This window comes from Anabrus simplex, chromosome 6 (assembly GCF_040414725.1).
Source record: "Anabrus simplex isolate iqAnaSimp1 chromosome 6, ASM4041472v1, whole genome shotgun sequence".
Taxonomy (NCBI): Eukaryota; Metazoa; Arthropoda; class Insecta; order Orthoptera; family Tettigoniidae; genus Anabrus; species Anabrus simplex.
Window position 1 is genome coordinate 96047010 of NC_090270.1, and position 24615 is coordinate 96071624.

General features: G+C 41.4%; 1 protein-coding gene across 4 annotated transcripts in view; it reads left to right on the plus strand.

Moving 5' to 3' along the window:
• LOC136875477 (clavesin-2) overlaps positions 1 to 24615 on the plus strand; it is a 241549-nt gene that overhangs the window by 171707 nt on the left and 45227 nt on the right. The window contains exon 1 of one of the 4 annotated variants that reach the window (XM_067149022.2): positions 10304 to 10402. The exons of the other annotated variants lie outside the window; for them this stretch is intronic. Within the exon in view, the coding sequence (XP_067005123.1) occupies positions 10379 to 10402 (24 nt within the window). The 5' untranslated portion in view covers positions 10304 to 10378. Of the gene's footprint in view, positions 1 to 10303; positions 10403 to 24615 lie in introns of those variants that run through there. 4 annotated transcript variants of the gene reach the window in all.

A 24615-nucleotide genomic window follows, 5' to 3' on the forward strand; every position in this document is an offset into this window, starting at 1 on the left:
GTTCTGTTCCTACAATTTTCTTCAAATCCAAAGGTCATAGATTAACAAGACTTAACTCCCCTTCTCTTCGTGTGTGATTTATCACACGATTTTTCACACTATCAATCAGTCAAGTATACTGAAAAACTTTTAAGCGCAATATTCTCCAACTGTGCGTAACTAAATCGGCTTCATATGCAACGCACCAGCCGATGTCACAACAACTTCTCATCCAACTCGCAAGTTAGCAACCAGCGGAGAGATACCCGTACATTTCTTCAGAGATGTTGGTAAGAGATGCTTTTGATGTTTAATTTAAGGGGATTGGAACACCCTAGTATAAAACTCGGTGTGTTTGATGCTTCAAGAATGTTTCTATTTTTTTCTTTTCTTACAATTTTGCTTTACATCGACACAGATAGGTGTTAAGGCGACGATGCAGTAGGATTGGGAAGGAAGCGACCGTGGCCTTAATAAAGGTACAGCCCCAACATTTGCTTGGTGTGAAAATGGGAAACAACAAAAAAACCATCTTCAGGGCTGCTGACAGTGGGATTCGAGCCCACTTTAAGCTGATAGCTGTGTGACCTAAACAGCGCGCGACCACTTGCTCGGTACTTGAATGTGTATGATAATTAGTTTCGATCTGGTGTCTACATGAGTTTATTGTTCGTAAGGAACTGGCGCTAGATGGTTTAAACTCGCCTTAACTGATCGATGCGAGAGGAAAGAGCTAAGACCGAAGATATTGTGGCCGTGGACTTAATCAGACTACATCCCAAGCATTTGTCTGGTACAAACACGGGGAATTACGGAAAAGTACCTTCAAAACTGCTGTAGATGGAGTTCGAACCCACCATCTTCGGAATGCAAGCATAGAGCCACACGACTCGTACTGCGTAATTTCAACCTAACAAGTGACGAAGTGTCTGCGCTTTCTCCTGTTTGCTTACAAATTGTGTACTTTGGAGAAATTTCTCTCTACTCTTATATTTCTCCGAGTCAAGAATAATAGCAAATGCCAACTCAGTTGTCAACGATTGAAAAGTAATCGTTGCTTCAAAAGTTTTATATTTTAATTCAAGAAAACCAGAATGCAAGGAGATAACTGTAATTTCCTTCCTGCCTAACCGAGTGGCTCAGACGGTTGAGGCGCTGGCCTTCTGACCCAACTTGGCAGGTTCGATCCTGGCTCAATCCGGTGGTATTTGAAGGTGGTCAAATACGTCAGCCTCGTGTTGGTAGATTTACTGGCACGTAAAAGAACTCCTCCGGGACTAAATTCGGGCACTTCAGCGTCTCCGAAAACAGTAGAAGAGTAGTTAGTGGGACGTAAAGCAAATAACATTAATTTCATTTTTAGAAATGATTAAATTTTTGTACTTTTTTAATGTCGCTCGAACACACACACATTTTTCGATGACGGAAACATGGCGAAGGGGTAGGATTGGGAAGGCAGTGTCAGTGGCTTCAGTTTAAGTATAATATCAGCATTATGCTAGCCAGGCTGAGTAATTCAGACGGCAGAGCGCTGGCCTTCTGAGCTCAAGTTGACAGGTTCGATCCCGGCTCAGTCCGGTGGTATTTCAAGGTGCTTAAAATACAGCAGACTCGTGTCGGAAGATTTTCTGGCAAGTAAAACAATTCCAACGGGATATAATTAAGGCACGTCGGCATCTCCAAAAACCGTAAAAGAAGTTAATAATAATAATAATAATAATAATAATAATAATAATAATAATAATAATAATAATAATAATAATAATAATAATGTTATTGGCTTTACGTCCCATTAACTACTTTTACGGTTTTCGGAGACGTCAGTGTGCCGGAATTTAGTCCCTCAGGAGTTCTTTTACGTGTCACCGGAATGAGGCAGGATTGAACCTGCCAAGTTCGGGTCAGAAAGCTAGCGCCTCAACCATATGAGCCACTCAGCTAGGCTTTGAAAATATCACTACCACAGTGAAGAAAAGGAGACTGGCCCTCTATGGACATATTAAAAGGATGGAAACAGAAGGGCTCGCCAACAGGATTCTCACTTACCAGCAGAGGAGGAAAACGCAAGTCCTTTGAGTGAAAGGAGTCCGTCGGGATCTAGAAAAGTCTGGAATCGGGGCAGAAGACATGCGAAACAGAAGTCTTCAGCAGAAAGACTGCGGAGGTGCAGAATCTGTCCTATGAGAAGAAAAAAAACGAAAAAAACCGAGTATTCTCGACAGAAGAACGAATAAGCCAACGGATAAAGAAGTGCTGGCGAAAGAGAGAGAGGAACTTAAGAAAGTGATGGAAGTTGTTTAATCGCAACCCATAGTTGGCTGAAATGAAACTAATACATTATTATTATTATTATTATTATTATTATTATTATTATTATTATTATTATTATTATTATTATTATTATTATTATTATTATAAATGTAATGCATTCCCAACACAGGAGAATAAATTGGCTGGAGGAAACAAGAGGGGACTTGGATGAATTGAACGTCGGGGAAGACATCATGAGAAGCCGCGTTTTCAGGACCTCTGTAAATAAACACACATTTATGGTGAAAACTAGCAGCAGGACTGGTAAAAAGTGGACAGAAAAATGGAAGAGGAAACACAGTGAGTTCATGAGGAGATTTGGGAAGAATAGGAAGGCGAAAGTAGAGCCTTCGTGGCTCAGCGCGCCGGCCTCTCATCGCTGGGTTCGGTGGTTCAAATCCCGATCACTCCATGTGAGATATGTGCTGGACAGAGCGGAGGCGGGATAGGTTTTTCTCCGGGTACTCCGGTTTTCCCTATCACCTTTCATTACAGCAACGCTCTCCAATACCAGTTCATCTGTCAGTCATTAATCATTGCTCCAGAGGAGTGCGACAGGCTTCGGCAGCCGGCACAATTCCTGTCTTCGCCGCTAGGGGGGGCGACTCGGTCGAATGACAGGAAACAGGCTGTGGATTTTCAGGAAGGCGAAAGTTATCAAGCCAGTGAACAAGTTCCAACGCGCTCTATGAAAATGGGCATAACGAAACAAGAAGATAATAATAATAATAATAATAATAATAATAATAATAATAATAATAATAATAATAATAATAATAATAATAATAATAAGTGTACTTCAGTGGAGACGGGGAAATATATGAATTTGACAGAAAACCAAACCAAACCCCATGGCACTACAGCCCTTGAAGGGCCTTGGCCTACCAAGCGACCGCTGCTCAGCCCGAAGGCCTGCAGATTATGAGCTGTCGTGTGGTCAGCACGACGAATCCTCTCGGCCGTTATTGTTGGCTTTCTAGACCGGGGCCGCTATCTCACCGTCAGATAGCTCCTCAATTCTAATCACGTAGGCTGAGTGGACCTCAAACCAGCCCTCAGGTCCAGGTAAAAAGCCATGACCTGGCCGGGAATCGAACCCGGGGCCTCCGCGTAAGAGGCAGGCACCCTACCCCTACACCACGGGGCCGGCATTTGACAGAAAAGGGGACTTTAAATATTCTAGAGGGCTGTACCTTAATTAAGGCCACGGCCGCTTCCTTCCAACTCCTAGGCCCTTCCTATCCCATCGTCGCCATAAGACCTATCTGTGTCGGTGCGACGTAAAGCCCGTAGCAAAAAAAAAAATATTCCAGTAGATCTGCTAACATCCCCCTGTGGGTGGGGGACGCAGACGAAGAACACACCCCTGCCTGTCGTAAGAGTCGGCTAAAAGGGGCGACCAAGGGATGATCGAATTAGAACAATGAGACTACTTGTAATTAGTACAACCACGCGGGGAACACCATGGGTCGCCTTTACTTGCGCGTAGTACCACTATGTTAGGTACCAAATAGGTTTGTGATTAATAGCGACAGTGTGTGAATCAGGGTGAGTTTTACAGTACCTGTGATTAGTACCCACTGTGTGAGGAACACCACGGGATAGTACGAATCCCTGTAATTAGTACAGCTATGTGAGGAACACCATAGGTTTGCGTTGCCTGTAAATGGCGCCGCAATGTGTGAAACACCGTAGGTCTGCATTACATGTGCGTATTACATTACTTGTGAGTAGTATCATAATGTGTGGAATACCGGGGGCTACGCTACTTTCCTAGCGATAGGTACCATTATGAAAGGCCGATGACCTAGATTTTGGACCCCTTTGGACTACAAGCATCATCGATTCAGAATTGTGCTTTAGAAGCAGTCCCTTGGTCATTTGTACTAAGATTGTTTAACGCTAGTTTCTGGGAATGTGGGTCATTGCGGGTCGGATCCACTGATTGTTTTAACTTCATATACATCCATTCATTCTTCGTCATCACGTTTTGAATTCTGGTCAGTGGAGGATTTTCGACTTTTAAATTGTCATTACATTTTGTCTCATTTCGTACCACTGCCGATGACCTAGATGTTAGGCCGCTTTAAACAACAATCATCATCATCAGATCTACTAACATGGGTCCCTCATATTTTAACTACCCTATCTTGAATAGTCGAAAGCTATCCTACAGATATCAACACAAGAAATGAGCAAGCAAAGAACTGTGCAACACAGCTGGATGACAGAGACAGAAACAGGACAGCTCATCCATAACGTTAGTGAAAGTTACGGAACTACTCCACGGACCAGGAAAAGAGATTTACATGAAACAAGAAATGATATGCCTTGACAACTTGTCACAAAAAGATAAGAAAACTAAAAACGAAGTGAAAGTATTTAAACGGTTTCTACACAGTAGAGGGCGATCCTGCCTTTGGAACCAGGTGATCACTATAACCTTAAATCATCTACCGAATGCAATCCAACTCGCTCAATTTTTCGTAATTATATATGCCCCCGGTCCGCCTCTGTGGTGTAGTGGTTAGCGTGATTAGCTGCCACCCCCGGAGGTCCGGGACCGATTCCCGGCTCTGCCACGAAATTTGAAAAAGTGGTACGAGGGCTGTAACGTGGTCCACTCAGCCTCGGGAGGTCAACTGAGTAGAGGTGGCTTCAATTCCCACCTCAGTCATCCTGGAAGTGGTTTTCCGTGGTTTCCCACTTCTCCTCCAGGCAAATGCCGGGATGGTACCTAACTTAAGGCCACGGCCGCTTTTTTCCCTCTTCCTTGCCTGTCCCATCCAATCTTCCCATCCCTCCACAAGGCCCCTATTCAGCATAGCAGGTGAGGCCGCCTGGGCGAGGTACTGGTTATTCTCCCCAGTTGTATCCCACACCCAAAGTCTGAATCTCCAGGACACTGCCCTTGAGGCGGTAGAGGTGGGATCCCTCGCTGAGTCCGAGGGAAAAACCAACCCTGGAGGGTAAACAGATTACGAACGAACGAACGAACGAATATATGCCCCCGTATACTTCAAAAGACTGCAGTTTAAAAAACAATAGATCCGTCATCTATTGTGAACAGGAATTAAGTCTAGAAATACTGTGTCGTTATACCTGCATTATTTGCATTGAGTGGTTTGAGTATCACGTGAATTTAAACTTGAAAGAAAATAAACCAGAAATTAATTAAAATATAATGGCCATGTGGAATTTCAAGCTTCTTTGTTCTGCTTGTATTACTGAACGATAACGATAATAGAGGCTTGAGGGGAGTGGAAATGCCCCCAACAACCCTAAATATTAACATTTTACATTCGGGAGATAGTAGGTTAGAACCCTACTGTCGAAAGCCCTGAAGAGGGTTTACCGTGGTTTTCCATTTTCATACCAGGCAAATGCACCTTAATTAAGGCAACGGCCGCTTCCTTCCCACTCCTAAACCTATTCTATCCCATCCTCGCCATAAAATCTATCGGTGACCGAGCGACGTGAAGAAAATTGTAAACAAAACAAAAATATTAAATTTTCCATTTTTTTAATTTGTTTACGTCGAACCGACACAGATGGCTTTTACAGCAATGATGGAACGGGGCAGGGCTAGGACTGGAAATAATACGACATTGGCCTTCGTTAAGATCCAGCATTTTCATGCGGTGAAAGTAGGAAACCATCTTCAGGGCTGCCAAAAGTACGGAGTCAAACGCGCCATCTCCCGAATGCAATCCAACTCGCTCAATTTTTCTATAATTATGCTTCCGTATACTTCAAAAGTCTGCAGTTAAAAAAAATAGATTCGTTATCTATTGTAAGTTCGCTTAACAGCAATGAAATGGTATTCATGCTTTGAATAAGATTTTCTTTTACTTACAGCGGTTATTGAAAGAATCAAATATTGTACAGGGTGAAGAAAAATTCAGACAAGAACTCCACCGAAATTCTACATCGAACATGAAGTCATGTTGGTATAAACAATAATGCCCAATGTTGCTCCGTTTCTGAGTTAGATAAGTTAGAACTTGAATTGACGGAAACATCGTAAAGTTGAACAATATGATTCATATTAGAATGACGCTGTGTAGTGATGTGTCTGAAAACCTAATGTGTCTGCTTCTTAACTTAACTATCCCTTATTATATATATTGAATTAGCTGTATGTCGCACCGACACAGAGGGGTCTTATGGCGATGATGGGATATGAAAGGCCTACGCGTGGAAAGGAAGCAACCATGTCCTTAATTAAGGTACAGCCCCAGCATATGCCTGGTGTTAAAATAGGGAAACTATGGAAAACCATCTTCCAGGGTTGCCGACAGTGGGGTTCGAACCCACTATCTCCCGAATGAAAGCTGATAGCTACGTGACCCAAGCCACGCGGCCACTTGATCGGGTTTTTTAATATTAAGTACAAAACTGTAGTAAGTATTTTGAAGAAAAAGTAAGTTAATCAAATGCCTTCTCCTTTGCTGGTCTTCTTCCGAATTATCAGAAGTCAGCCTTAATGTAGATTAAACCCAGTTTTACGTACGAATGCCGTTCCTGACGCCAACCTTATGCGGAGGGGTGTATTCCCTATTGCGTGTTTCTCTCGTGGTTGGTAATGTGATATGCTGTAAGTAAATGAATATGTATAGTAATATAAATACTAACACTTAGCGCACGAGGTAGATGAATTAATCAAACGCGGTAAAAGTTCCGGACTTGGCCGCGAATCGAACCCGGGACCCTTTGAACAGAAGGCCACTAAGTTGACCATTCAGGCATCGAGCCGAACTAAATTAAATGAAATTAAATGCATCTACTGCAGTTGCCACATATTCAAACTCCGACGTCTAAGTTATAACTCGAAAACTAGACTAGATCGGACAGCTTCGTTTATAACCTCGATGTAAAATTCCACGGTGATGTGGTTGTCCACGATTTCCCTTCACACTGTGTCTATTTCATAGAGTAATATTTGACAACAGTTTTGATTAAGCTATTTTTAATAGCTTCAAAGTATTGAACAAATATGGGTATTGAGCACCCAAACTTGTAAGTGTTGTGATTAATTAGAATCCGTCATCAAGTCCTAGACTCCCCAAACTTCAAACACACATTCCGACACTGGTACTAAGTCAATTGTTTAAGAAAGTACGCAAGGTAATTAGTTGTTTGCAAAACATGTACATGAAGGCTAGCCTCTATATCTAAATAATAATAATAATAATAATAATAATAATAATAATAATAATAATAATAATAATAATAATAATAATAATGCTTAGTCAAATGATGTCAAGGTCTTTGGGTTAACATTCCACTTGATCCCAGCGAAAGTACATAAACATTACAGAACGTATCGCGCGGATGGTACTTGACTTTTAAGTAGCTGGCAATTGAAGCGTGTTAATGCGCTCGCAGGTATGTTTCCTAATCAGACGACCTAGACACTGATAACGCACCTCAAGCACAAGCAATTACAGAAAATACTGTGTGGGAGAGCTCTTTATGGAATCAGATGATCAGCTATCGGCTATTCCAAACAACGTCTGAAGTTTGTGCAGGACAAATCAGCGATAGGGAGAATTTATTTTCTACAATCTCCAGATTCTCTGAAAATTTCGTTCCTATATTGCTCTATAATAATTAATTTGTCATTGCATCAAAATCGTGCGACAGGCATTATCGGCCGGTAATTTTCTATACCTCACCGCTTGCTCTGAGTCTATTTGGCTGGAATCTGGTGAAGTAAGTTAATATAGGGATGCCAGACAACCCGCTTTACTCGGGGCAGTATTTTTAAAGAAATTCTTAAAATTTAATTTGGAAACAAAAACAGCGATGGTCCCGATGTCCCAACAAAGTCCAGCTAAGACACAAACTACCCCGTTTTACGTAAAATACTCCTATAGTCTCAGGGCCGTAATTGCGCCAGCCAGTGAGCATTACAAAAAACATGAAAGTTAAAGGTTGAATGAATTGTAAACAAGTGTGATGACATTATTCATTATCTCATTATAAAGAGGAACAAGAGTGTGATCTCCGTATGACGTCACGAGGTGACGCAATAGCGCCACCATCTTAAGGTGCTAAATTCACCGTGCCGCGCCACTAACAGTTAGTGTAGCTCTGGACTGGGGCATAGTAGCACCTCGTGTGAGGCATTCTCTTTGTTGTGAGGCCTCGTTTAATTTGTCTCAGTGAATAGTAGAGGTATATAGCAAAATTAAATTAAATTGTGATCATTTGATAAAATTGTGGTGTGAAGAATTGCGAAAAAATTCGGCTTGTTAGAATTCCAAAAAGTCCTAAACCACGTATACTCGGCGTCAACAAGCTTATCGGGAGCGTCTCAAAGTTAAGGCGGCTGAACGTCGTGAAGCGAGTCCCGCACTACTGGACTCCGAACCGGACACAGCACTACCTCAAATTTGTTTGGAGTTAAGAAATAAAACATCAATAAAATAGACATTTTATTTCGAAAAATGCATATTTCGCGGTACATATTCTACGATAAAACTTGCGACTGCGACTCTGACACAGTCCCTTTCGAATTATTTTCACTAAAGGAACTGAGATATCTAATGCGTAATTATACGGATATTTAAGTGTTGTTATCCTTTCTGTTGAGTCTACCTGGCTCAAATGATCCCATTGAGTGTGAAGATATTCTCACAGATAAACAGTTTGAGACGACAAGTAAAGGCTATCAAGTCAACGTTGCTGTTAAAAACATTTCACAAGGATATTACTTGCTTAAAGATCTTTAAAATTATATCTTTTTATATCAAACTCTTGAAAGCTATTCACTCTTCCGAAAGAAAAATACTAGCCTCTCAACCAGCAAATCAGCAAATTTATCTAAAACCGACGACTGTGACTGGCTCATTGACAGAGAATAAATGTTGATGACCATGATAACCAGTTTACTTCACAAAAGTGCAATATCAATTCCTTTTTATAAAATTAAATGGAAGTAATGTTTAAAAATTTATGAGCCGAGGTTTGTAATAAATTCTTACGATGAGCTAATTACATTACTTTTCATTTAGAAAATATGCTCTACACCATTCCAAGGACTGTATATTATGATAATGATAAGTCTAGTCATTGCAGTATATTATTAAACCACAAACTTTTAAAAATATGTCCACCTTATCTGGTAATGCTGTGGTAGTAAAACATTTGCATCGGGCGAGCTGGCCGTGTGGTTAGGAGCCCACAGCTGTGAGCTTGCATTCGGGAGATAGTGGGTTCGAACCCCACTGTCGGCAGCCCTGAAAATGGTTTTCTGTGGTTTCCCAATAGCCAGTGAGTCACTGTGTCTTTCGATGAATATCGCAGCAGTCAACGTAGATCTATTCTTCTCGTGGAAGCAAGATAAGTACCTTAATTAAGGCCACGGCCACTTCCTTCCCACTCCTAGCCCTTCCCTATCCCATCGTCGCCAAAAGACTTATCTGTATCGGTGCGACGTAAAACATGTTCTTAAAAAAATGCATACGCTCTATGCAACAAAGTGTCCCAATTTTTCATTTTGAATATCGGGATTCCTAGTTATTAACAGTGAATATAACTTAGTCATTCGCTATTTACAAAGCGCAATATTTGGTAAATAGCGTACTCCATTAATTCCAAGAGACTGTATTTGTTTTGGTCCGACTTCTTTATCGTCTATAGCTGTCCCAATAGCAATTTTCATGTGCGGTCAAGAAACATGTTCCCACTAAGAAACATGTTAATCTGTTTGTGATAATTAAATTTGCACGTTAAAAGTCTGTAAATATGTTGACGTCCATCTCAGTTCTTCATTAGCGAATCACTTAAAGTGCTCTTCATCACTATCTTCCATACTTGTCAGCTCACGATCCTGGTTCCTGGTTCCGACAGTCACCATAGCCTGTGAGTCACTGTGTCTTTCGTTGAATATCGCAGCAGTCAACGTAGATCTGTTCTTCTCGTGGAAGCAAGATTGATTTCGGTTTTAATTTCAGAAGAGTAAGCTATTTGTTAAAGTATATGTACTTCTCTTACAAAGAGTGTGTTATTAGATTCTGACGCCTTACTCAACATCTGCTGAGAATCCACATACAGAAACAGAACACTTTTAGAAAAACTGAAGATGTTGCTTGAACTAGCTTTGCTAGTAAGTATGTTCCTTCTACTTTTAGAAATATCGTCACAGAAGTGTATTGTTTTTCATAACACATCGCTCTTTCCTTCCTTTTCTTGGCTGCGTACCTCGTGTGCATCCATTCTAAAGGCTGTGTATGCCTATATTGTTTTTAGTAAAATGTATTCCTTTTTACTTAGGTTAGGTCCATACCTAATTTCTCACATTTAATAGGAATAATCTCAGATCTATGTACAGTGATGGTGTTTTAAAGATCGCAGTATCTTGATGTATGGGCTAGAACAAATAAGCAATTTTCATACACCTGTTTTAGCTTTTGATAGTACGAAAGTGGCTAAAGTATGAGCGACGCTTATGTACCATTCTTTATCTAACCAGTGACTGTGAAGAAACTGTATGTGAAAATGTTCCTTGCTTCTTCTTTTTGTTTGTGTATCCATCTTTCAGTGGGCTTGGCAGACTGATATTTAATATAAAAAGAATGGCAAATTCCCTCCTTTCTCATCTCTCCAGGCTTTCAGTGTCATCTGAACTTCTGGGTCCCCGACCAGCCTTCGGGCTGAGGACTCAAAGAACGTAAATTATAGTACTTTTCTGTTCGTTCTCTGCTAGGTAACTAAATACAATGGACCGTAACATAATAACAAACTCCACCTAACGGAAGTGACATCCATTCTCTCGTGGCAACTTGACATGTCTGGGTCGAAAGTTTGAAAAGTAATCTAGCATTACATAATATGTTACTTAGCTGAACAGAATACATTAGTGTGACCACGAACAGAGCATCTTTAAGAAAAGTCAAATTATGTCAGACTATTTCTGATGAGACAAGGCGAATTCTACTTTCAGTGGTTCAGGACACTTCCATATCCAGATTTTTTACGACAGCAGAACCGTACGTAATTTTAGTCAAGTAGTAAGAAGAAACAACTTCGAACTCTTAGAGGGAAAGTTAAATGGTAAGATACGCAAAGGCAGAATGTTTAAATGTTGTATCTCCCGAACAATAGGTAAGTTTTCAAAATGTAGTACAGGCAGCGAAGGATCGCAAGAACTGGAGGAGGACTGTGTCGCAGGCAATCACCACACCCCTGATGAAATGAAATGCCGTATGGCTTTTAGTGCCGGGATATCCCAGGACAGGTTCGGCTCGCCAGGTGCAGGTCTTTCTATTTGACTCCCGTAGGCGACCTGCGCGCCTTGATGAGGATGAAATGATGATGAAGACAACACATACACCCAGCCCCGGTGCCATTGGAATTAACCAATTAAGTTTAAAATCCCCGACCCGGCCGGAAATCGAACCCGGGACCTTCTGAACCGAAGGCCAGTACGCTGACCGTTCAGCCAACGAGTCGGACATACCCCTGATAAGGAGTAGAGAATGAGGAGGAGGGATAGTAATGGGTGAAAGCAGGGAAGGAACCGACCGTGGCCTTAATTAAGGTTCAGCTCCAGAATTTGCCTAGTGTAAGAACTGGGAAACCACGGAAAACCATTTTAACAGCTACCGACGATGAGGTTCGAGTGATGGTGGTGTTTGTGATTATTGTTTTAAGAGGAAGAATAACTAGGCAACCATCCTCTATTAACAATAATCAGGAGGAAAATGTAAGAACTCCGACATTTCGAAGAATGAAGATATCGACAAGAGAAACAGAATGCCACGAAAGGGTTGAAAATGAAACTCTCTGGGCCCCGTAAACCCAAAACCGTCGAGGCCGGAAAATAACAAGTGTTGACGAAGGGAAGACAGATAGGAAAGATGAAAGCGAGGGGCATGACACAACTGGGAGCAATGCCAGACTCAGCTCGAGGAACCGTGGTTGCCTAACTACGCTCCCAAGTTGAGAGCCTCTGGCCCCTATTTTAGTCGCCTCTCACGAATTCTACAGCCCCTACCCACTATGAGGATCGAACCTCTGCCGAATGCAAGTCATGTCACGCAACCTGTACCGCACAGCCAGTTCACTCGGTGAGCAAGCATGTTAGTTTTATGTGACTGTTGTTCTCGTGACCACGGCCATAGGAACTCTAGTTTTACGTGGAATCGGAACCACAAGGATGTGAATCTCAATTTCAAACGTCCCACGTCGGCCGAGTTTCAAGCCGGTGCCCTGAAGATGGTTTTCCGTGGTTTCCTATTTTCAGACCAGGCTGTACCTTAACTAAAGCCACTGTCGTTTCCTTCCCGCTCTGCCCTTTCCTATCTCGTATGTATGTATGTATGTATGTATGTATGTATGTATGTATGTATGTATGTACGGTCCTCAGACCGAAGGCTGGTTGGATCCACACCAGCACCAACATTATATGTAATAGATGGCCTATGCATCACTGAAGAGGAGCACTAGGGAAATGAGGAGTGAGGTAGTTTCCCGTTGCTTTCCTCACTGAGCCAAGTTTCTATTACATATCAGTCTACCAAGCCCATTGAAATGCATGCACCAACTGACCGTATGATTAACATTTTCACACCATTCATAGCAGCGACTGGCTGCATAAGAAATGACATTGCTAGCATCGCTCATACCTCAGTCACTTTCATATTGTCAATGCCAAGGATAAGACTGAGACAGATCAATGAAAGTCATCATCGCCATAAGATCTATCTATCTCGGTGCGACATAAGGCAAATTGTACACGTTGCGCCCACCTTGATGAAGAACTAGTGATAATGTTAGTCGGCTATGGCGCACCTGCAACACAGTTTCGGGGCTTTTAGGTCCAATTGCGATGCGAAGACGGACGGATCACAAACTGTTGACAAAGCAATGCATGTTCGAAACTTGTCGATGCTTAAGGTGGACAGGAACTTTCTCATAAAATACGAACCATTCAAAGGGTTCGAGTCAGAGACGCTGCCTAATGTGTTCGAGCAGACAGTGTGTCGCTCCAAGCTACATGTGAGGCAGCTTAACTATTGATCACTCGTAGTATACTTTACAAGTTAAACTCTGTCCAGCATGGAACTGGACGTTAGAGTACCGAAAGGAGATCCTTCAACCTGCTTCACCTCGTACACCTACGACTTTGGGCAGCAATATAAGAGTAGTCGGGAAACGTTTGGCAGCATCGTCATAAACGTAATGAAGCAAGTAAGGTCGATGTCGGCGTGCCCTTGTCCCATACCAGTAAATGACCATTGTTAACGAGGTCGGAGGCCATGAGGAGGTCATTTCGAGGACTAGATATTTAGAATATTCATCGCGTGGGTGTAGGGAAATTTCCTTTCCGTATACTTAATCGAGGAAAAAGTTCGGCTCCTTAGCTGAATGGTCAGCGTTCCTGACTTTGGTTCAGATGACCCCGAGTTCGGTTCCCGGCCGGGCAGATTGGTTTGTACCTCTAGCTCGTAGACTGGTGTTTGTGCTCGTCATAATATACTTATCTTCGTCTACACAACCAATCATCTCAGAAACACGCAATAGTGAATACATCCCTCCACTTAGGGTAGCGTCAGGAAGGGCAGCATCCAGCGCGAGAAGCTGTACCAAATTCACATAAGCCAACCCTAGTATGGTCGAAAGACCAAGAAGAATAAGGAAAAGGATATGCTTAGCTGGGAAAAAGAAAAAGTGCCACTAGCGCTTCCAAGCGTTTCCGAGAGTTTGTTTTGTCCCATTCATAAACAGCGTTGACAAACTAACTAGGTTATATATTATGAAGGCTAGAATTTATATGTAATAAAAAATGAATATGTACCAACGTATGGGGTAAACATTTTCACAATATGGAATAAAATCCGGACCTTACATATTTTTGCATATTTTTTATTGTATGAAATGTTCATTCTTGTAAAGTGTTGTTTATACATGAAAGTTACAGAAGAAGAGTTTTTTTTTTTTTCTGAGGGTGTTAAAATATTTAGGACATTTTTGCACTGTAACCACAAATTGATTCTTCTTATTGTCACAGCTAATTGAATGACAAGGCCAAAGCTACCATAAAAGGATAATGTGTATAGAGTTGAACGTGCTTTCCATATTTCATAGAAATAACAGTATCCAACTATGAAATATTGGTGTAAAATTATTCATTCTTCGTCCTCATGTTTTCGAATTCTGGTCAGTGGAGGATTATGTTTTTTTTTTAAATTGTCATAACATTTCGTCTCATTTCGTACCATTAGGGGCCGATGACCTAGATGTTAGGCCCTTTAAACGACAAGCATCATCATCAATAATAATAATAATAATAATAATAATAATAATAATAATAATAATAATAATAATAATAAAAACCTACAACCTGTTTTCCAGTCATTGACCGGGTCAGGGATGGAATGAATGAAGCAGATATTGGCTATTAGTACGATGGGGTCGCCACTCCCAAAGTGATTTATTAATGACTGATAGATGCTATGAAATGAGAATGGAGATTGTTGCTGGAATGAAAGATGACAGGGAAAACCGGAGTACCCGGAGAAAAACCTGTCCCGCCTCCGCTTTGTCCAGCACAAATCTCACATGGAACGACCGAGATTTGAACCACGGTATCCAGCGGTGAGAGGCCGACGCGCTGCCGTCTGAGCCACGGAGACTCCCAATAATAATAATAATAATAATAATAATAATAATAATAATAATAATAATAATAATAATAATCTATGCATTAATGTTGGGCGTTCAGCTCGAAGGTTGATTTGATCCTCTACAGTTCCACCAACAGCTGTCATAGATAGCCTAGACGTTACTGAAGAGGCATGCTAGGGAAATGAGGAGTGAGGTAGTTTCCGTTGCTTTTCTCACCGAGCCAAAAGTTGCTATTACATATCAGTCTGCCAAGCTCACTGAAATGCAACCGACCCTATGAGTGATATTTTCACACCATTCCTAACAGGGACTGGCTGCATAAGGAATGGTATTACTAGCTTCTTCATACCTCGGTCACTTTCATATTGTCAAAGCCAAGGATGAGACTGAGACAGGTCAATGGAAGTAACAAATTTATTCTAGCCCATACCAGAAGACATAGTGCACTGTAAACACTACATTTCGCAAGCAAGGGAATAATAATAATAATAATAATAATAATAATAATAATAATAATAATAATGTTGGATTTACGTCCCACTAGCTACATTTTGCAATTTACGGAGACGCCGAAGTGCCAGTAAATCTACGGACACAAGGCTGACGTATTTGAGCACCTTCAACTGAGCCAGGATCGAACCAGTCAACGGAGTGAGTAAGGATCAAACCAGCAAAGTTGGGGTCGGAAAGCCAGCGTTTTACTGTCTGAGCTAGCCAGCCCGACCCGAAATATAAATCGCCATTTTGAACACAGAAAGTCAGTGCGGCATTATCTGTTATTATTATTTCGTGTCAAGCGTTGATAACATACAAAGATATATAAACCTAACGTGCACCTTATATTACACAAAATACTTGGCAATTTAGAGATATAATTCGTGCGGTCACACTGGGTCCATAGAATAATCATCGACACCAATCCCCTTTTTGTCGCTTGAGCGAGGTCTTGAAGTGTACATTGGACAGGGCATATTTGACAGTTATACACGTGTCTGGTAGTGTGTTATTTCCCCGCAGTCACTAATTTCTGTCTGCTTTTCTAAATACCCCCACCTCTTGAGGTCCCTCGATCTTCCAGTAGTGGGTTCGAATCTGTCGGCAGTTCTGAAGATGGTTTTCCGTGGTTTCCCATTTTCACACCAGGCAAATGCTGGAGCTCTAGCTTAATTAAGGCCACGGCTGCTTCTTTCCTACTCCTAGGCCTTTCCTATCCCATCGTCGCCATAAGACCTAACTGTGTCGGTGCGACGTAAGGTAAATGTATGTTTAGTCCTCAGCCCGAAGGCTGGTTGGATCCTCAACAGCTCCACCATCAGCTGTCATAGATGGTCTAGGCATCACTGAAGAGGCGTACTAAGGAAATTAGGAGTGATTTAGTTTCCCGTTGCTTTCCTCACCGAGCCAGAAGTTGCTATTACTTATCAGTCTGCCAAGCCCACTGAAATGCATGCATCAACCGGCCCTATGAGCAATATTTTCACACCATTCATAGCAGGGACTGGCTGCAGAAGGAATTGCCTTACTAGCATCACTCATACCTCAGTCACTTTCATTTTGTCAAAGCCAAGGATAAAGCTGAGACACATCATGAAAGTAACAAAATTGCTCTAGCCCATACCAGAAGACATAGTGCACTGTAAACACTAGGTCCCGCCAGCAAAGGCACAGTAAAAGAAAAATCTTCCAATACCACTCCTCTAAGGATTAAGTGACCTCCTAGTCGCCCAGCTGAGGTGATGAAAGTAGAATATTACTCTCTTGTTGGCACGAGTCTATAAAATATAAACAAATTTAAAAAATACTTTGTTCATTAACATGCGCTTACAGAGTAATGGCTGAATGGTGCAACAATGTGTATGTATTCCCCACATTGTAAGCGACTGTCAACTACGGGCTTATCCAGGTAGATTGGAAGACTTCCTATTTCCAACAGCAGAAGCACTACAGTGGATTGCAAAGTTGGATATTCAGACATAATAGATAACATTAATGCCTGAAGTGAATCAATGTTTTTTGTTCTTGTGCATATATTGTATATTATGTATATAATTTCCTTGCCATACGCTAATAATAATAATAATAATAATAATAATAATAATAATAATAATAATAATAATAATAATAATAATAATAATAATAATATATCTTAGTTTCGACCCATGTGAATATTTTTCTAGAAATAAGACCAAAGGTGCATTATACCGAAAGGAACAATTTCGCAGTCTGACTCGCGTTCATCTTCGATGTTCCGAGCTCGATAGCTGCAGTCGCTTAAGTGCGGCAAGTATCCAGTATTCGGGAGATTGTGGGTTCGAACCCCACTGTCGGCAGCCCTGAAAATTGTTTTCCGTGGTTTCCCATTTTCACACCAGGCAAATGCTGGAGCTGTACCTTAATTAAGGCCACGGCCGCTTCCTTCCCACTCCTAGCCCTTTCCTATCCCATCGTCGCCATAAGACCTATCTGTGTCGGTGCGACGTAAAACATCTTGTAAGAAGAACATCTCCGATGTCTTAATGTGACGAGGATTGAATAATGGATACGGTGTATTAGAGCTCAGTTCACTGTAGAGAAAGTGTATACCAAAGTCTTATGCCAGATAATCCGGTCTTACAATGCTATGGCCGTGACGAAGAAAAAGGGAACTTTGTGTGAAAGGTCGTGAGAAAGACAATTGTGTTGAGAGACTACTGACTTATCTTGATTCATCGTCATTTTTGTCGGCTCCATGGCTAAGTGGTTAGCGTACTGGCGTTTGGTCACAGGGGTCCCGGGTACGTTTCCCGGCAGGGTCGGGAATTTTAACTATAATTAGTTAATTTCGCTGGCACGGGGGCTGGGTGTATGTGTTGTCTTCATCATCATTGCATCCTCATCGCGAAGCGCAGGTCGCTTACGGGAGTCAAATCAAAAGACCTGCATCCGGCGAGCCGAACTTGTCCTCGGACACTACCGGCACTAAAAAGCCATACGCCATTTCATTATAATTTTCGCCTGCTGTTACTCTGACAGTTCTTCTTCTTCCTGGCCCCTTTTTTTCAATATATTGGGGTCGCCAATTGCTGTGGATCTGACCCAATTTTACCGACGGATGCCCTTGCCGTGTAAGACGAAAACAAATACCTAATCCCCGAGCCAGAGGAATAAACCATACGCAGGTAAAATCATCATCCCAGCCGGGAATCGAACCCGGAGCCCTCTCAATCGAAGACCAGTATGCTGACCATTCAGCCAAGGAGCCGTGACTCTGCCAGTGTGAGAGTAAAACTGTCTGTGCGTATTTCCTATAGAATTAAAAAATGCGCTACGTCAGGAGATAAATGAGGTTGTAGGGGTAATTATTTTCGCTCTCCGTTGTATACGCCACGAGCTTATGAAAAAAGGGCACTAACCTGACAAAAATGCAACCAAAAGTATTCTTGGAGTTTGACTCTACAGACCACAGAATCTACACTTTGTCGTTAGTTATTAGATCTGTTCGAGTTGAACCAGACTGATTGCAATGAAATTTTGTAGTTCCGTGGTTTCCAATTTTCACACCAGGTAAATGTTGGTACTGCGACGTAAAACCAATTGTAAAACAATACAAGAAAAAATAAGATTGGTAGAATGATCAAATGACATATCACTGCACGTCTGCTGTTGTTAATGTAATATGCTGTCCACGGTATGGCAAAATAAGTTATTTTAAACAGGAATCCGGAAGTTTACTCATTTATGCTAATTTTTGTTATTTGTATATTATTTAATCAGTTTACCCTCCAGGGCTGGATTCTCCCCCCCCCCCCCCCCCGCCGACTCAGAGAAGGATCCCACCTCTACCGCCTCAAGGATAGTGTCCTGGAGCGTGAGACTTCGGGTCGAGGGATACAACTGAAAAGGAGGGCCAGTACCTCGCCCAGGGGGCCTCACCTGCTAAGCTCTGAACAGGAGGTCTTGTGGGGGGGAGGGGGATGGAAGACCGGAAGGACAGACAAGGAAGAGGGAAGTAAGCGGCCGTGGCCTTAAGTTACGTACCATCTCGGCAGGCATTTGCTTGGAGGAGAAGTGGGAAACCACGGAAAACCTCTTCGAGGATGGCTGCGGTGGGAATCGAACCCCCTCTACACAGCTGACGTTCCGAGGCTGAGTGGACCCCGTTCCAGCCTTCATACTACTTTTCAAATGTCATGGCAGAGCCGAGAATCGTACCCGGGCCTCCGGGGGTGGATCTAATCACACTAACTACTACACCACAGATGCGGACATTGGAGATAGTAACTTGTAACCTACGCAAAGACACTTATTATTTAGAAATAGAACGTAAAACTTGAAAAAAAATGTACAAATGAGTGAGGTGGTGATTATTGTTTTAAGAGGAAGTACAACTGGGCAACCGTCCTCTGTATAACACTAATCAGAGGGAAAAAAGGAAGGGATCCGACACTTCGAAAAATGAAGATATCGGCCAACGAAGGGCGTGAAAATGAAAGACTCCCTAGCCCTCGCAAACCTAATAGCGTCGGGGTCGGAAAAGAACAAGAGTTGACCAAGAGAGGTCTGATAGGATAGATCAAAGTGAGGAGCCTGGCACAAGTAAGTGGAAGCAATGCCAGAAATCGGCTAAGAGCCCCGTGGTCGCCAACCCACGCTCCCAAGTTGAGAGCCCCTGGGCCCCTTTTAGTAGCCTCTTACGACAGGCAGGGGATACCGTGGGTGTTATTCTACCGCCCCCCAGCCACAGGGGGAACAAATGAGTGAAAAGGATCTGAAATGAAAGACAAAAAGGAACAATAATGTTCTGTTATAATTTCTCTTCAATGCCTTAGATTTTAAAAGACGGTAGGATGTCAACGTTTTTCCCCCACAAGAGTTATTTTATGCACTGGAGGTGAACGGCATGGAACTGTTGTATTTAAACCACCTCAAATGCTATCGACCCCAACCAGGATCGAACACGATGTCGTGAGAACAGAAGTGCAATGATTAACCGACTGCGTCACTGAGATCGGTAAAATAAGAAAGGTATGTGAGAGATATGTGGCACCAACTGTTACGCACCTGGAATAGAAACAGATTATACAGACTATTGATTGTTTGAAAAGAAAAAACTATTTTAAAAATTTATCACGTGTTCACCGACCGAAAATAAAATAAAAGCAAAGCAAAGCAAAGCAAAGTCACCTCCGTACAGGCCATGAAGGCCCTTGGAGGAGTGGAAGGTAAAAGCTTCCACCATTGTTAACCTCGGCACGTGATGGGGTAGAGTAATTAGCTTTACGCCCGGCCGCCTTTGCCCCCAGGAATTAACCTGGTACTCATTTTTGGTGTAGGCTGAGTGAACCTCAGGGCCATATGCACCTCCGGAAGTAGAAAAATTAAAAATTAAACGACTTCCTGACGGGGATTCGAACCCACGTCCTTCCGGGCGAACCGAGCACGCCTTTACCGCCTCGGCCAGGCAGCCCCTAATAACAATCTAAACATGCACATAATTATAATAATTTTGAATAGTTGTTGCTAGCCTGGTGCAGTCATTGTAAGGCGGATCCTCCGGCGAGAGTGGGTGAAGTACCCGAGCCAAGGGAATTAACTGTTCGCGATTAAAATCCCACAACTTGGTCGGGGATCGAACACTGGATCTCGAGGATCAAAGACCAAAACGCTGTTCAAACAACCACGGAGCCGGACATACACATACACATAATTAAATAAAGTGAATAATGTAACTAATATTAAATCCATGAAATTTTATATAAGCAATGTACTTATACCAGAAACATTAAATTTACGACAATTATAGTATTTATTAACATGGCACAAAAACCTCGTCCATTTTTGTCCTCAAGAAATGCAAATTGAGGTTCCATCAACAAAAAAGATGAGAAATGAGACCAGTATTGAGAATCAAAAGAAAATTTTATTTTTGAAGAAAAGCAGTAGACAAGTTTAAAACTGTATGTAGGTTGGATATTGGGTATTCAGCCTAAAGGCTAGTTTGACCTTCCACAGCTCCGCCAACAGTTGTCATAGATAGCCTAGGTGTCACTAAAGAGGCATACTAGGGAAATGAGGAGTGAGGTAGTTTCCCGTTGCTTTCCTCCCCGGGCCAGAAGTTGCTATTACGTATCAGTCTGCTAAGCCACTGAAATGCAAACACCATTCGACCCTATGAGCGATATTTTCACACCATTCATAAAAAAGGACTGGCTGCATAAGGAATGGTATTACTAGCATCGCTCATACCTCGGTCACTTTCATATTGTTAAAGATAAGGATGAGACTGAGACAGATCAATGAAAGTAACAGATGTATTCTAGCACATACCAGAAGACATAATGTACTGTAAAAACTGCATCTCGCCTGCAAACGCATAGTTTAAAATTATACAACAAAAGTAATTCTAAGGCGGACGACATACTAGCCGGCCCCGTGGTGTAGGGGTAGCGTGCCTGCCTCTTACCCGGAGGCCCCGGGTTCGTTTCCGACCAGGTCAGGGATTTTTACCTGGACCTGAGGGCTGGTTCGAGGTCTACTCAGCCTACGTGATTAGAATTGAGGAGCTATCTGACGGTGAGATAGCGGCCCCGGTCTAGAAAGCCAAGAATAACGGCCGAGAGGATTCGTCGTGCTGACCACACGACTCCTCGTAATCTGCAGGCCTACGGGCTGAGCAGTGGTCGCTTGGTAGGCCAAGGCCTTTCAAGGGCTGTAGTGCCATGGGGTTTGGTTTGGTTTGGACAACATACTGTAATATGGTGTTCTCTATTTGCTTTTATGGCTTTGAAGAGGCTCGCCAAAAGTCAATAATAAGCTGCAAAACGAAGAAAACTTGTAGAATTACGTGGCAGCTAAATAATAATGTTCATTGCTTTTTACGTCGCACTCACTACAAGATTTTACTGTTTTCGGGGAAGCCGAGGTGCTGCAATTTTGTCCCGCAGGAGTTATTTGACGTACCAGTAAATCTACCGACACGAGGCTGACGTATTTGAGCACCTTCAAATACCACCAGGCTGAGCCAGGATCGAACCTGCCGAGTTGGGGTCACGTGACAGCGGATATCGTGATCGTAGTCATGATAGGCAACATATTGTACGTCTTCAAAGTATTGTGCTAGTCTGGTCAGAGAAAAAGATATTGTCCTTCGTGTTCCTCTTCTACCACTTTTCCCACATTTGTGGGGTCGCGGGTGCGAACTGTGTCGCACATATGAATTTGGCTCTGTTTGACGGCCGGATGCCCTTCCTGATGCCAACCCTATATGGAGGGATGTAATCACTATTGCGTGTTCCTGTGGTGGTTGGTAGTATAGTGTGTTGTCTGAATATAAAGAGAAAGTGTTGGGACAAACACTGCACCATCCTGCGGGGAATAATTTTCTTGCACCATCATGGGTGACCTATCAAATGCTCCGGCTAATTACCCCTCCTCCGACTATCATCCTTTCGGATCAGTAGAATGGATCAATGCATTTATGAAAACGATGCTTAGTGTCGGTAGCTATACTTGCTTCTATTAATCAGTGAATAAACCAGTGACCGCGCCATAAAAAAAAATTAAGCAATGCCGCAATCTTCATTTCACATGTCACATTTGTCATCAAAATAGTCTCCAAATTGCCACGCGACACTTCTCAGGGACAATTAATATGCATCTGTAAATAGTATTTTAAAACGTGAGGTCAACTGGGAACCCGCATTTCCTTCTAATAATTTACCAGCAATACCATCCATCCGTCGGAATCGATGTTAAGTTGTTCATGTCCATTCATTCAAGAGATTAAAAAAATGTTTTTTTCAGTTAATTCAAAATCATCTTATCTACCATAATTATATCAGATTATTTTCAATAATAACCTCTTAATTGTATAAATCTACAATTTTATTCATGATTCTAATCATAAAGAAAATATGATAACAGTCATTTACATCAATCACATTTCTCCTCTTTCTGTTGAAAAATATAAACCTAAACTATCTACGATCTGATTCAATTAATCCTCTTGCTAAATATTGGTTATCCGCAACATAAAACAAAGAAAAATTCTCATAATCACATAAGTCGTAGGTACCAGTCATATTTGATGAGAATGTAGTCAGATATTCTTTGAAATTAAGTATCTCATATTAAAATGACAATGAATTGATAAGCAGATAAATTAACATTGGTTAAAAAAATCAAAGTCCCTAAGCCTTAGAAAATGCAAAGTCAATATGCTTGATTAGAGTCCCTCGGCTTTTTTTTTTAAAGAAATGCTAATTTTCGTCGGTAATTAATTCGTATTTTGTCATTGAACAAAATGAATATCTCCCAAAATTGTAATATGAGCAGTTGCAAGTAAGTTCCAAATATAATAGCTCAAAATGGCTATTTCGAACATATATCGACCATTAAATGAAAAATATTGGTCAGTTTGACCATGTCATTTGGTAAAAATAATCATATTACATCCTAAAATTAAATGTACGTATCGTATAACGATCAGTTATTATCGTAATTCTATCAGAAATTATATCTATCATGATTTATGGTTGCACCTATGTCCAATCAAGTACCATAAAATTCGTAGGAATATATTTAGTAACATTATTTATTTAATTGTGGTAGAGATTTAAATTATAAAGTCGCTTTATCCATTAAAATATACCCTTGAAACCAAACATCAAATAACATTCATTTCAACGTTGACATATTCTCCAAGAAGACAAGTTTACCCTTATTTATTCCTTATTTGGAGATTTTAATCTAAAGACAGTTGACTATTACCAATATACGAATTCTGCGACGTATTTCATTGAATACATGTATCATTAACCCAACATATCTTGCATTACTATTTTAAAATCATGCCGCATACGTTAAATGTCATTAATGGTTAGTAACACATCGTATTTACTACCACAGATTCATGAGTATACCTATCTCTCCATATGTGAACATTAAACATTATAATATCGCGTCTTTCATAACCATAAATATATCTCAGCGAATAATTGTACATATAACCTCCTCAACACGTCGAAGACTTTACTTTCCTACATAAACATTAATCACTTCCATCTAGGCGGCAAATCATCTCAGCATATCGTTAATATACTACAGCGGTGCATTTCTGGGTTAAATTTCACTTGTAATACACATGATCACGTTATTCTGTAAAAGAAACACATGTATAAACAAAATAAGATAAAATTTATTCACATGTAGTCGCAGCGTAATAGTAACCAAGTCTAAACAACTCAGAAATTAATTATCTTCTTTAAAACGTTACGTCTTGAATATATCACATTGAGTACGTCGTTTTATTTCCATAATGGTTGAAAACATCATTTGAAATCTCTCCTTGTTTAACTTTAAGCATTCCTACATCATGACATTGATTATATACTTGAAGAATACCTACTTCCGTGATGATAAATCCACTAGGATAATCTCATTGCGAAGACGGTATCGACTGAGATTTCATCATGAAGAACTTTGTAACAAGCTGCACACCAACATTTACTGCAAGTATTTATATACTATGTCTACGACACATAAATTTCAAGAATATAAAATAATTCTTTGGACTTAACCTGCAACTGCCGACGTTAAATGACTGGGTTAGGGTCCGATGTTGTCATCTTAGGGCTGCGTAGATAGCCTCCAACATCCGTTACGTCATCATCAGGCGGTAGACTCCAGACTTGGGCTAGCAGGAACAGCTGG